Source organism: Octopus bimaculoides, chromosome 5, assembly GCF_046866305.1.
Source record: "Octopus bimaculoides isolate indiv1 chromosome 5, ASM4686630v1, whole genome shotgun sequence".
In the NCBI taxonomy this organism is placed as follows: domain Eukaryota; kingdom Metazoa; phylum Mollusca; class Cephalopoda; order Octopoda; family Octopodidae; genus Octopus; species Octopus bimaculoides.
This window is the reverse complement of record NC_142932.1, coordinates 115249195-115264194: the sequence shown is the minus strand read 5'-3', so window position 1 is coordinate 115264194 and position 15000 is coordinate 115249195. Positions and strand designations below refer to the sequence as shown.

At 37.5% G+C, this 15000-nt stretch overlaps 1 protein-coding gene across 1 annotated transcript in view; it reads right to left on the bottom strand.

The window, feature by feature from the left end:
* The window catches only part of LOC106879955 (di-N-acetylchitobiase), a 22934-nt gene extending 11870 nt beyond the window's left edge, over positions 1–11064 (bottom strand). The window contains exons 1-2 of the mRNA XM_014929715.3: positions 10796–11064; positions 3337–3481 (exon numbers count right to left, since the gene is read on the bottom strand). Of these exons, the coding sequence (XP_014785201.1) occupies positions 3337–3481; positions 10796–10927 (277 nt within the window). The 5' untranslated portion in view covers positions 10928–11064. The remainder of the gene's footprint in view (positions 1–3336; positions 3482–10795) is intronic.
* Positions 11065–15000: the final 3936 nt, after the last annotated feature.

Below are 15000 nucleotides of genomic sequence, written 5' to 3'. Positions count from 1 at the left end.
TCATTACCAACGGCGTGCCAGTTTTAAATACAGGGTGGCCCAAAAGTAGTTTTACAGTTATTACGTAGGCACTTCAAATTTCTTTTAAAACACTTTATTACATTTAAATTTCTATCTTACAATTAACTAAATTAACATAGAATAATGGTTTCATATTTTTTTATAATTAAGATCTAAACTGTTAAAATATGAATTGGAAAGAGATAGTTGAATAATTGTAAACCTACTTTGGGGCCACTCTGTATGTATATATATATATATATATATATATATATATATAGATGTAGTGGATCTTGCACGCATGAAGTGGATTCGAGCCACCATAGCCAAATTTAAATTAACACTGCAACAGAACTTTTCCCACCATGGAACAATGGTTTTTCTCTGACAGCAGTTTTACCTTTTCCAGATGCCTTTAGCTAGGCAGAAATAATGTCTTCACCACTTGACCCTTTCTAACCTCTTCTACTCCACCACCAAAAGCTAGAATAGAGATAACAAGACCACCAACTAAATCTATTGTTCTCAATGATATGTCTATCCTGGATAGTTATAAAAGCAAGCAAAAAGTTAGTTCAGTCACCAGTCGGTGACGACTCAATAAGTCCAGTCACATGGTGACGACTCAGTGAGAACGAAGTCTGGCTGACCAGCTAGAACTTTGGTCAGAGGGAGAAATGAAGTTTACTGTCATCAACTGTGAGACAACCCTACAACTTTCACTAGCTCTAATTCTGTCCTCTTACAACATCATTCTATCACTATCTGTGGATTATGACTAACAATTCGTATACGCCAACCTATGCAAAGAAACATTCTACCACATCTTTCTTTCGCATGCTCTCGGATGTTATAACCTGCCCGTTGAGGTATGGTATTTTACTACATAACGGTAAATAAACACTTTCTTAAAACTTCATATATTGTTCATCTTTCGCATCCTACAACATGCTGCAATAACAACAACAAAATTTACCCATTACAATCGGTCACCCCGACGTGATTCTGTTGAGTTATCACCGACTGGTGACTAAACATATATATATATAATCACACACACGCGTATATATATATATATATATATATATATATATATATATATATATATATATATATATATTATATATTTATTTATTTATATATTTATTTATTTATATAAGGGCATTACTATACAAGAATGCCTCACGCTATGAGGGACTCTAATGTCAAACTACCTACTATAATTCAGTCTGTTTTTAAGGGGCTAGCTTTGAGAGTTGCATTTCCTCGCGTTCGGTAAAAATGTGTTTATTATGGTAGTTTGACCTTAGAGTCCCTCATAGCATGAGGCATTCTTGTATAGTGATGCCCTTATATAAATAAATATATTTTGGGGAATAAATGATGGATTTTTTCCCTTATGAGGTTTTTTTCATGCTAGCTACTTGATAAATTCTTGTAAAAGAATTCATCCTATTATTGAATTTATATATATATATATATATATATATATATATATCATCGTCATTTACCATCCATTTTTCATGCTGGCATGGGTTGGACAGTTTGACATGGAGGTGGTTAACAGGGTGCTGTCTAGACTTCAACTGCCTATTGAAGCATGGTTTCTATGGCTGGATGGCCTTCCTAATACCAACCACTTAACAGAGTGTGCTGGGTGCTTTTTACATGCTACTAGCATGGCATATATATATATATATATATATATATATACACACACAGTAATCTCTTGACTATTGCAGGTGTCATGTTTATAATTTGTATATATTTATTTCATTATAAATGCAAAACAACACCACACACTCACCTCCTGAGTTCCATTTTCCATATAGTATGTGCGCAATTCTTTATTTACTCATCTACGGTACACTACGTATTTTCTTTTAATATATTTGAATTAATGTGTTATACAGTGCAGTACTGTACTGTAGTTTTTTTTATTAATTTATAGGCATGGAAATGCTTATCTTACTACAGAAATAATTAAAATCTAAAAAAAATATAAATAACTATCGGTCGCAGAAACCTGCAATATACTGAGGAGTCAGTAATATAAATTTACATATATTGGCCAGAAAAATCTGCAATGTACTGAGGGCGTGATAGGTGAACCACGATATGGTGAGTGATTACTGTATATATATATATATATATATATATATATATATATATATATATATATATGTATATAGATATATATTGTTGTGTCTGGGTGGAGGCGCAATGGCCCAGTGGTTAGGGCAGCGGACTTGCAGTCATAGGATCGTGGTTTCGATTCCCAGACTGGGCGTTGTGAGTGTTTATTGAGCGAAAACACCTAAAGCTCTACGAGGCTCCGACAGGAGATAGTGGCGAACCCTGCTATACTCTTTCACCACAACTTTCTCTCTCTTACTTCCTGTTTCTGTTGTGCCTGTATGTCAAAGGGTCAGCCTTGTCCCACTGTGTCACGCTGAATATCCCCGAGAACTACGTTAAGGGTACACATGTCTGTGGAGTGCTCAGCCACTTGCACATTAATTTCACGAGCAGGCTGTTCCATTGATCGGATCAACTGGAACCTTCGATGTCGTATGCAACGGAGTGCCAACAAATGAACATTGAATCTGGAGAGAGTCATTCTCTTTTTGTACCTTATTATTTAATACACTCAGTGGTTCAGTTTCCACTCATTTCTTTATTTTTTCTAAAATTTTTGTTGCATCTTGCAATCTTTTCAATAGTCGACTATCAAAAAGGTTGCAAGAAACAACGAAAATTTTAGAAAAATTAAAGTAAATGAGTGGAAACTGAACCGGTGAGTGTGTTAAATTAATAAGGCACTAAAAGAGAATGACTTTCTCCTGACACGACAAAATATGCTTCAACACACAAACTCACATAAAGAATCTTGCAAACCAAATCCCAAAACGATATATATGCATGTGTGTGTGCGTGGGTACACACACACACACACACACACACATACATGCCATGGATTGGGCTGTTTCACAGAAGCCAGCAAACTAGAAGTCTGCACCAAACCCTACTGTCAGCTTTGGGATGGTTTCTATGACTGGATGACCTTCCAAATGCCAACCACTTACAGAGAGGACTATGGGCTTTTATGTGGTACCAGCAGCAGTGAGGTCACCAAGCAGCTTGCAAGACACTCCTCCCTTAACTAATGGGGAGGAGTGCCATAGGAGGTGACTTCATGTCAGGTGATGAGGGAATAGAGTATGATAGCACGAAAGAAACATGTGTCTTGCAGCTAAGAAGGTATGTGGGTACCTTGGTAGGGAGAGAAGAGAGGGAGAGGAGAGTGAGAGAGAAGATGATTAGAATTTTACTTACCTAAATGTATCACTCTGGCATTATGTTTATGAGCCAGGCACATCAACCTGGTATCCATATAACCAAAAGTAACAATAGAGGTTACCTTATTCCAGTCATATTTCAACCAGGACTGCTTACTTTTTTCTACGCTGAAGATAAAGACCTGAAAGCAACAGACATATTTATAGAATTTCAATAACCAGTTTGATAATAAAACAATCAGTTTGATTATCAAACAACCAGTTTGATAATAAAGATTGTTTGCCAACATAACATGACAGTCCTTGTTTAGCCCCAGGAGACATTGTCTCCAGCTGGCTATACGGCACAATCTGTGTCCTTATATTTTCAAATAAGGGAATTTATCTAGCTGGAGGCGATGTCTAAATTACAGCAACATTCATCCTAAACCAGGACTGCCATGTTATGTTGGCAAACAATCTTTACTCCAAAGTACAGTGGCTGAATATCTCATATTGTAAGATTTAAAAATAGCAGTTTGATAATGTTCACTACAAAAAATTTCAAATAGAATTTCGTATTAAGTTTTTATCAGTTTTATAAAATAGTGAATGAGAGATAATATTTTCAAATATTCTTTTCTCCTCCACCAAAAATTTGAGCACAACGCCCACATTTTTGGTGGAGGAGGCCAGTCGATTAGATCGACCCCAGTACACAACTGGTATTTAATTTATCGACCCCAAAAGGATAAAAAGCAAAGTTGACCTTGACAGAATTTGAACTCAGAACGTAAAGACAGACAAAATTCTGCTAGGCATTTTGCCCAGCATGTTAATGTTTCTGCCAGCTCGCTGCCCTGTAATTTTCAAATATCAGAAGAGAAATATTTCTGATAAATCATCAGATATATTAAAATCAGCAATACTGGTAGGTTTTCAGAATATTTTCTCTTCAGAATTCTTGTATTTTGATTCAAAATATCACAATAAAATGTTTGTGGCATCTTCCTCATGTCTAAATTCAACAGCATCATTCCTCATTAGTTTAAAAGAAATATTGTTGACCAAGAATTTTTCTGACCAGATGCCCCTCCTTATTGCCAACCTCCACTTGTTTCCAAGCAAGGTAATATTTCCTCATGACAGGAAATGAACAACACCACTTGTATGACCCTGATACTCGTTTACAACTATCACATGAAGTCAAGACCTCGAGAATCACACACACATAAACAAACTGACAGGCGAAACTTGAAGTTGTACTCAACTTGATCTTTACCAGATATCTCTCTACATACATATATTTATTATTCTTTCACAAGAATAATGTTGATAGTGACTTTGAAGTTTCAGCTTCCATTGGGCTTAACCTTTCTGTTACCAACCCGGCTGAAATGGCATATGGCGTAGTGGTTAAGAGCGCGGGCTACTAACCCCAAGATTCCAAGTTCAATTCCAGACAGTGACCTGAGTAATAATAATAATAATAATAATAATAATAATAAAACAGCATCGAAAAATACCTTAGGAATGAGAACCCACGTTCGAAATTACCCCAAGACATATGATGAAGGCTGAAGGGTATATCAGCCGAAACGTTGTGTTAACAACAAACAAGATGAGGACAAATATCCGTCAAATGTAAATAATGTACAAATGTCTTGTTTTCATAAGTTTTGAATTAAAATCTTCCACCAAACCTTAGTCACAATTTATGTTCCTAACACTAGCTTAATGATAACTAAATTATTTTACTAAATTCTTTGCTATATTTAAAATTAGTTGAAAGAAACACAGAGCATCTCAACAGAAATATGGTCACAAAAGGGTTAAAATATATAATAGAGAAACAATTCTTAACCCTTTCGTTACCAACCCAGCTGAAACCAGCTCTGGCTCTGTAGTACAAATGTCTTGTTTTCATAAGCTTTGAATTAAAATCTTCCACCAAACCTTAATCACAATTTATGTTCCTAACACTAGATTAATGATAACTAAATTATTTTACTAAATTCTTTGCTATATTTAAAGTAACTGAAAGAAACACAGAGCATTTCAAAATAAATACAGTAAAGAAAGGGTTAAACATACAGAAACTTCGAAGTTACTGTCAACACTATTCTTGTAAAAGAACAATAGACATGTATTCTGCAAAAAATGTTAGATACTCCTACAGTTTAACCCAAAATTGTTTTTATTATAACTCAACATAAAAAAAACAAACAATACCTATATAAATATATATATATATATATCATCATCATGCTGTCATGGGTTGGATGGTTTAACAGGATCCAATGTGACCAAGGACTGCATCCTGTTCCAGTGTTTGTGCTGGAATAGGTTTTTACTGCTGGAGGTCCTTCCTAATGCCAACCACTTTACAGCATGAACTTGATGCTGGGTTTTTTTCATGCCAGCTGCAATATCGAGGTTGCTGCAGTTCACAGGACAAGCCCTGGAGGGCTGGGACAGACAAGAGGAGAGGAGATAATATGAGGGGTAGGGGCAAAGCAGGTTCCTGCAGCAGGATCTGCATGGCTACTCACATCTAGTAGAGAAAAAAAAAAGGGGTGAGAAAGATAAATGATAAGGTGCTCAGCTGGTTCTACAAGGCACAAGCTGAAGAGGGGTGGGTAGGTGGGTGGGCTTGCAAGATTGTATGGGGAGGTGAATGAGGGGTGGGGAGTCAGACAGCCAGAATGAATAGGGTTGAAAGGCGGATAAAACAAGAACCATGAGCCGAGAAAGCGTTGGGGCAAGCATCATTGACACCCCTGTGGGATTGGAAGAATGGACTAGTCGATCTCTTATAAAAAGTAGCGCATTGGTTGAGGTACATTGAGGATTGTCATAAGAGGTACATTTTTGACTGAGAAGAAATATATTTTTTACAAATGTTCGCTACCTTACTAAACCTATATTAGCTAAGCAAATGACCTTTGCTGAATCCATTAAAAACATTAATAGCATAATCTGAATGCCATCTCAGAAAATTATCCCTGTTCTCCTTGATATAAAAGACAAATTTAGGTGGGGTAAAATGGGTAAGCCAAGCAAAAGTAAATTTGCTTCTCCAATTCTCAAGAATCACATCTAAAAAAAGACTCAAGACATCACTAACCATCCTTAGACATCAGAAAAATCAGAAATGCAACAAAAATTTAAAGTACTAGGTCAGCATCATCATTTAACGTCCACTTTCCATGCTAGAATGGGTTGGACAATTTGACTGGGGACTGGCGAACCAGATGGCTACACCAAACTCCAATCTGATCTGGCAGAGTTTCTACAGCTGGATGCCCTTCCTAACACCAATCAATCTGAGAGTGTAGTGGGTGCTTTTTACGTGCCACAAAAACATTAATAACATAATCTGAATGCCATTTCAGAAAATTATCCCTGTTCTCCTTGATATAATTTAGGTGGGGTAAAATGAGTAAGCCAAGCTAAGGTAAATTTGCCTCTCCAATTCTCCAGAATTACATCTAAAAAAAGACTCAAGACATCACTAACCATCCTTAGACATCAGAAAAATCAGAAATGCAACAAAAATTTAAAATACTAGGTCATGCTATGAAATTAAGGAAGCTTGACTAAATGAAGAACCCTCAACATACATAGCTTCTTCACATTCTGCTGGAGTGGCCCCCTTCCCAATACATTTACCATGTACTTAAAGAGAAAAAAAAAAACTACTGAAATTACTCGTGACTCATTTTACCTCATCTTAGACATCATTTTTTGAAAACTGAAAATGATCAAATTAGACATTAGTGTGAGGGTGGGGAATTGACTTGGAATCCAACAGATAAAAGAATATTGATTGTTAAACACCCACAATTATCCAGATATTTTATTAGCAACCTTAAAATTGTAGAAAAATTTTTCTTCAGAAAAATGTAAGTCACCTGACGGTTTCAAACTCTCTCAACTTCAACAACACTACTGACCAGTTTTTATTCTTAAAGATGATCCAGCAGTAAAAAAAATGATAGTGCAATACTTGCATATTCCGGTTATTAATTTTGCTCTCCCATACCATATGAATATATATCTTTTTTAAGAGGACTTGGGCTAACAGGTTTTGGGATCTGACAATATGCTATAAAGCTAAACCCTTTATGGACGAGAAACCTAAGATAATCCCATAAACCGATATTCCCCATTTTTAATAAAAATATCTATCTATCTATATAAATATATATCTATATATATATATATATATATATATATATATATATATATATATGTCTATCTATATCTATCTACTTATCTCTGTCTATCTCTCTCTCTCTCTCTCTCTCTCTCTCTCTCTCTCTCTCTCTCTATATATATATATATATATATATATATATATATATATATATATATATATAGATAGATATATAAGATAAAATTTACAGTAAAACAAAAATGAAGGCAGGTGTATAAACAACAAGTAAGTGTATTAGTTTAATGCTCGGGAAGGTGAGAAAGTCTTTTATGTTTTGAGCCTACACTCTTCAACAGAAAGGAACACGAAGAAATATATACATATATAATATATATATATGTATATATATATTTTTATTTATGTGTTTCAGCCAAGTGGCTGCGGTCCAAAAGTTTTAAAGTTTTACATTTAAGAGAGAGATTTTTTTGCGGTGAAATCTCCTGCTATATTGGTAACGATTATATAGTTTTCTATGATATATATATATATATATATATATATATATATCCACCTGACAGGCTTCTATAGTTTTCGTCGAAGCTATAAAAAACTGACATTTATACATGATGCCACACAGTGGGAACGAACCTGCGACTTCGATGTTGCGAAAAGAAAACAGCTAACCATTCAGCCATAACTACATCTTTACACACGCATAATACACAAATAGCAACGTAAATAAATTCAATCATATGACATCTAAGTTCGCGACAGACGCGTCCTCAGTGGCCGCCCATAAAACGAACAGATACGATGAGGGATGCAGATTAATGTAAGTGAAGCTGAACTATTAATCTCAAGAGCATCGCTATGCTAAAGTCCATTTCATTCGGCTTGTCATCAATTACGTTTTACATTTTGGAGATCAATAATCCTTATTTATCGTTGGATCAAAATAAATTTATGTCAACAAACTACATCTAATTTCGAACTTTTTTTTATAGATGTTTACGTAGTCTTTATTCCTTAATTACATACTATATAATTAATTACTCTTTAACTCTTTTACTTGTTTCAGTCATTTGACTGTGGCCATGCTGGAGCACCGCCTTTATAGTCGAGCAAATCGACCCCAGAGCTTATTCTTTGGAAGCCTAGTATTTATTCTATCGGTCTATTTAACCGAACCGCTAAGTTACGGGGACGTAAACACACCAGCATTGGTTGTCAAGCGAAGTTGGGCGGACAAACACAGACACACAAACATATACACACACACACACACACACATACATACATACGACGGGTGTCTTTCAGTTTCCGTCTACCAAATCCCCTCACAAGGTTTTGGTCGGCCCGAGGCTATAGTAGAAGACACTTGCCCAAGGTGCCACGCAGTGAAACTGAACCCAGAACCATGTGGTTGGTAAGCAAGCTACTTACCACACAGCCACTCCTGCGCCTATAACTGGTCATAAACATAAGTTTTATTATATTTTGTTTTTTCAATTTTCCCACAGAATGCGGAATTTGTTGTGAAACATGACATAATTTGAAAAAAAAAATTGAAAATTAAATTTAAAAAAAAACGGACCAAACAGAGAACACAATTGAAAAAAATGGTCAAACGAGTGTTTGACCCAAGCAAAAAAAAATAGTTCAATAGGTGCACAACATGTAGAAAACAAATACGAAAAAAAATGCGCGCTGGCGAACGGTGGGGGCGGAGCAGAGGACTCGGAAAATTCACATCGGGAATGTTCCGAGTCCTCTCATCACTTCCCCGTCCGTCGGCGAAAATTTTTTTTCTTCATATTCGTTTACTACACATTATTTTACACCTAGTACACTATTTTTTTTTTTTTTTTCAATTTTTGTGACGGGGTGGGTAGGGTACGGACTCGGATAATTCACATGATCCAGTAACCCCACTTCGACACCCGGTCACGAAAATGAAAACAAAAAATGTAATAGATGTAAAACATGTTAATCAATAAGCCATAACTACATCTTTACACACGCATAATACACAAATAGCAACGTAAATAAATTCAAACATATGACATCTAAGTTCGCGACAGACGCGTCCTCAGTGGCCGCCCATAAAACGAACAGATACGATGAGGGATGCAGATTAATGGAAGTGAAGCTGAACTATTAATCTCAAGAGCATCGCCATGCTAAAGTTCATTTCATTCGGCTTTTCATCAATTACGTTTTACATTTTGGAGATCAATAATCCGACACCACCAAATGTCTCAAACGTCACAGGATCCGAACTAATGCGAGCAAAAAAAAAAAAACGAATATAAAAAAAAAAATGCGCGCTGGCGAATGGAGGGGGCGGAGCGAGGGAGAGGACTCCGAAAATTCAGACCTTAACCTTTAAACTCCAGTGTTTAACCCGAGTCACCCAACCCACCCCGTCACAAAAATTGGAAAAAAAAATAGTGTACTAGGTGTAAAATAATGTAGCAAGCGAATCGGAAGAAAAAAAAATTCGCCGATGGACGGGGTAATGATGAGAGGACTAGGAACATTAAAAACAAAAACGATTCACCACCTTAGGTTGAAAATTTGGGGTCGCTGGGGAACCTCTCTAATGACTATTGAAGCACGCTTGTAGCGTTGCTGCAGGTTGCTGGCGAGGTTGATGCGCTGGAACAACCAAGCGCCCTCAAGAGCTTCACCAGTTTACCTCAGCTGGGCGAGCCGCCAGTGAGGAGAGAAACCTCGCAGTCAGCAGTCCGACACCACCAAATGTCTCGAACGTCACAGGATTCGAACCAATGAAGGAACCTGAACGTGGTGTCATTCATTGTGCGAGCAAAAAAACAAAAAGAAAACGACAGGTAGACTCCATCGAAATTTAATAGAAACGACGACGCATTCGCTAATGAGTGTATATGTGCGTTTGTGAATATGTTTACCTTTATTAATGTATATAGCACTATAGATCCGTTAATGTATCTACAATGCTGTATATTTTGATCAGCGAAAGTAAAAAATACGTACACCAGGTGGTTAGGGATTAAGGTCAGGGGTTTTGTTACGCCAAAAACGGGTGGTGTACGTATTCTTTATTTCCGCTTTTTGATTAAAACACCCACTCTATTGATAAATATACGTGTGCATATATATATATAAGCATGTATGTATATATAGGTATATATGTATATAGGTATGAATGTATGTGTGAGTGTGTGTATACGCACACACATATAATGAATATATTTTAGTGTTACGTACAAAAAACAGGGTAGTCACGGCTGAAACGTCGTTATAAACCAAAGGTGATCTGTTCTAAACAGAATCAACAACGTCTATGTTATTTGAATAATATTTAAAGAATATTTACCTCATTATTTCCAGTTATCTTGACAACATTACACAAAGAGGAATCCTGGCACGGACAAGGTGATGCTGTTAAACTGCATAATAAGCAGCATATTAAGAAACAGAAGTAAATAAATTTAGTCGGAAACATCATCAGACCACGACTAAATAAATGAATAACAATTTGTATAATTATCAGATATTTTCTACGTTGTATTTTGCCCTCGGTTCAAGGGTTGCTCACTAGAGATGCAAAAACACACCAACCGGGTTGTTGATGTTTACGTAAATGAATGATTATCGCCCTTGCATTGTTTATTTTTCTAGAAAACCCATTATTCTCACGTGATCGAAAATCTAGACCTGTCCAAACTGATTTCACTTTATGTTGCTAACATAGTGTTGGAGATAATTGGTGTTCGTTCGTCGGAGCGACCGGAACTATCTAGCTTTTTTTTTTTTTTTTTACTTTAAAAATTTTTTTATTACATACATAACACTGGCGCACAGTCCCCAACCCCCGAAATAAATCTTTTCGATTTTTTTTCACCGGATTCCTATGTTTTTTGGGGGGCCTTTTTCCACCGGATTCTTGTTTTGTTTTTTTTGTTGTTTGTTGTTTTTTTTTTTTGTTTTTTTTTTTTTTTTTTGCATATTCGGGATCTCTGTCATCGGAAACATAAGAATCCGGTGGAGAAAAAAAAGTCGGTAAGGTCAATTTTGGGGTGGGGATATATGATAAATGAATAATACAAAACTACATTAAAATACAAACCCTAAACAATAGTCATGATTCTTCCATAATATAAGATTTTACAAAAAAAAAAGACAAAGAAAAGAAAAAAAACGGTAAAAAAGAAAAAAGGGGAGAGAAAAAGAGAAAAAGCATCAATGCAGCACCATGGGCTTCAATTGGTTGCATACCACAAGGTTCAAGGGAACCTACTGAAGCAAGCTAGGACGCTCGTAGCATTACCACGGGCGATGGCGAGCTAAGGCGTTGGAAAAGCCAAGAGTCCTCTCGGGCATCACCTGACACTTCGGTGAGGCGAGCTGCCAACGATGACAAGAATTTCGCGGTTAGTGGGTTCAGTCCCACCAAACATCTCAAACGTCACAAGTTGGAAGAGAAACTTAACGGTTTTGTTCCGATCGGAAACGGAAACAGTGACCCTCCCATTTACCGCAGCATCCAGGATGTGGGCGGGAGCAAAAGAGTCACAGATTGTGACTTCCCAGATGAGGCAACGACCTCTAGCTCAGGGACAGTGGTTTCTAGATAATCCCGCCGGCTCCAGAATTAAGGTGATAGTTATCATTGGGTTAGGATTGCGCTTTGTGGATGTGTTGGTGATTGATCAGGTCAAGCCGCACCCGAAAGATCCTCTGGCAGTGTGGACAGGTAATATAGATGGTGGTTGTTGGGTATTTGATGGCGCTGGTTTTTCCTGACCTGTCTGTGTTGTTCAGCCGCTGCAATCCAGCTGGCTTCGTAAGGCTGCTGAGGCCGACACAGAAGCGACAATATCGACTGCAGCAAATACATTCGAAGGCTTTCTGTAAAGTATTGTTTTCAGTGTTATACCGTCGCGAGCAAGCAACGTTGGAGTTCATTCTCCAGACTTCAAACCAGGGTTGTGCTATATTCTGTTAAGAATGTAGTAGAGTACAGTATAAAGCTCGTCCACCTTCAGATTTCACCCGGTGCTATCCAATAATAGTATTATACGAACTGCCAGATTTGAGTTTGGGCTTCTGTAGTGTGTGAATAAATAACGGAATAAGTTGGAGTCAACAAGAAGAGAACTACGCTACACAGAAACAATTGTAGTGGTTGCAAATAAATGTCCAACCGTACTCCTTCTTGTTGATTATATCTATTTATCTATTTATCTATCTATCTATATATATATATATATATATATATATATATATATATATATATATATATATATATATATATATATATATATATATAGTCCAAGCAATGGCTATACTCGAGAACGAGGAAGTGTCCAACATATATGTGTATATAATCTATTGACAAATATACGAGTGCATATTTTTGGCTTTGAGGACAACTATATATACATATATGTTGGACACTTCCTCGTTCTGGAGTATAGCCATTGCTTGGACTATTTCAGAATTGGTCTCATGAGTGAGCAGCACGGGTGGAACTTTTCCAGCCGGCACGTGACATGCAGTCTTTGGTGCAGGTGTTACATACATGATTGCCTTCAACAATCAGGAGCCTTTCATGATTGGGCTAAATTGGAAGAAAATGATACGAGAGTGGGCTGAAAGGTTTACAGGCTGACTATGAAGGATGATACTAGAGCTGTGAAATCTTGCATGCATTAATTTCAACACTTCTTATTGATAACTGCATTTTTCTTTCAAGGTAAACTGACATCTGACTGTTCAAAGAAGACTTCAAATAAAACTAGTAGCGACTTCTCTTAAAAAGAGACAAAATTAGGCATCGTGGTGTTATCAAGTAAATAAATGCGCCCTTTTAAAACCTAGCCAGGCTCATGGGCCCGGTTTCCCGGTTTCAATGGCGTATGTGTTCCCCAGCTGGACGGGACGCCAGTCCATCGCAGCGTTACTCATTTTTGCCAGCTGAATGGACTGGAGCAACGTGAAATGAAGTGTTTTGCTCAAGAACAAAACGTGTCGCCCGGTCCAGGAATCGAAACCACAATCTCACGATCATGATGCTGACACCCTAACCACTAAGCCACGCGCCTCCACTGGTGTTATCAAGTACTTGCAGAAAAAGGGTTTATCCCTCAAAGACACTCTTACTGATATGGTTGTTATTTGCTGTATTAAAGGATGACGCGCCAGATTTGTCAATAGCGCAAAAGTTGGCAGCTGAATTCAGGAGGGGAAGGGAGAGTCTTGAAGATGACCCAGGGTCTGGACGCCCTGCAACTGCTACCACCGAGAAAACATTGATCGTGTTCACCACATGGTGATGGATGACAGGCGACTGACTATAAATCAAATAGCCAATCCTATTAGCATATCCTATGAGAGAGTTGAGAATATTCTGCGCAATGGACTTGGTATAGCGAAGGTTTTCTACTCGGTGGGTACTACATTTTCTGACACCTGATCAAAAGCGCAGCAGGCTGATCACATTACAAGAAAATCTGATATTGCCTGAGGAAGATCCAGCAGGTTTCCTTGAACGTATAGACGGTCAAGGTGATGTGTAGTGTGACTCATATCAGAAGGCTGAAATAATACATGTAATGTACCAGTTAGAAAGAGAGAGACACAACAGCGTAGAATGCTTATGAAAGATTTATTGATATATCTACATGTATCTCCGTCGGTTGTATGTTTGCTGTTAACCATGGTGAAGTAGTTCACGAACAGCGCTATGTTAGAACTTGTGCAGTGTTGCTGGTGTTGTGTACGTAGAGATGTTATTGACGACGTTGATGAGAGACATGACGGCGGTGACGAAGATGAAGGTCGCCATGATGCTGTTGGACGGGTGCTGTCTGGCGTCATCACTAGAACTGGTTGTGTCGTGTGGTCAGTGGCTAGACCTTAGAAGGTCTGGAACCAACTTCAGACGAGAAATTGAGTTTTTATAGATAACAGAAGGCTCAAATTGGAGTTGAGAACAGACTGTCTCACGTGTTCTTATTTAGGGACTCCGATTGGTTGGGTTGCATATTGGTGCGATAGAGTAAGAGACAAATTGCACCAATACCAACCAATCAGAGTGATGAGCACAACGGAGTCCAAATAGCGGCCAAAGGCTAGCTGTTATGTGCTACGTTCGTATATACAGGGTGTCCACAAGGTCTAAGTACATGGAGAAGATAAAATCATAACATAAACAATTAAATATAAGAAATAATAATTTCTTAAAGTATGTGTTAATCCCCATGTACCCAGACTTTGTGGACACCCTGTATAATAAAGAGGAATTTCACTCGAGTGTACGCTACAAACGTTTTCTTAACCAGGATAAGTGTTCGGTTCATCACTTTGAAGGGCCACACCATTAATGCTGGGATAGTAACGAAAGGTTATCAAGATCAGACGCCCAGGAAAACTGACGAAAAGGATCTTGTTTCATCAGGTCAGCACTCCAGCACACAAGTCCATGGTTTCAATGGCTACTGAGCGTAACTGCCGCTTTGAACTAGTTGATTACCCTCGATATTCTTTTGATTTGGCCCCATCTGGCATCTGTTACCC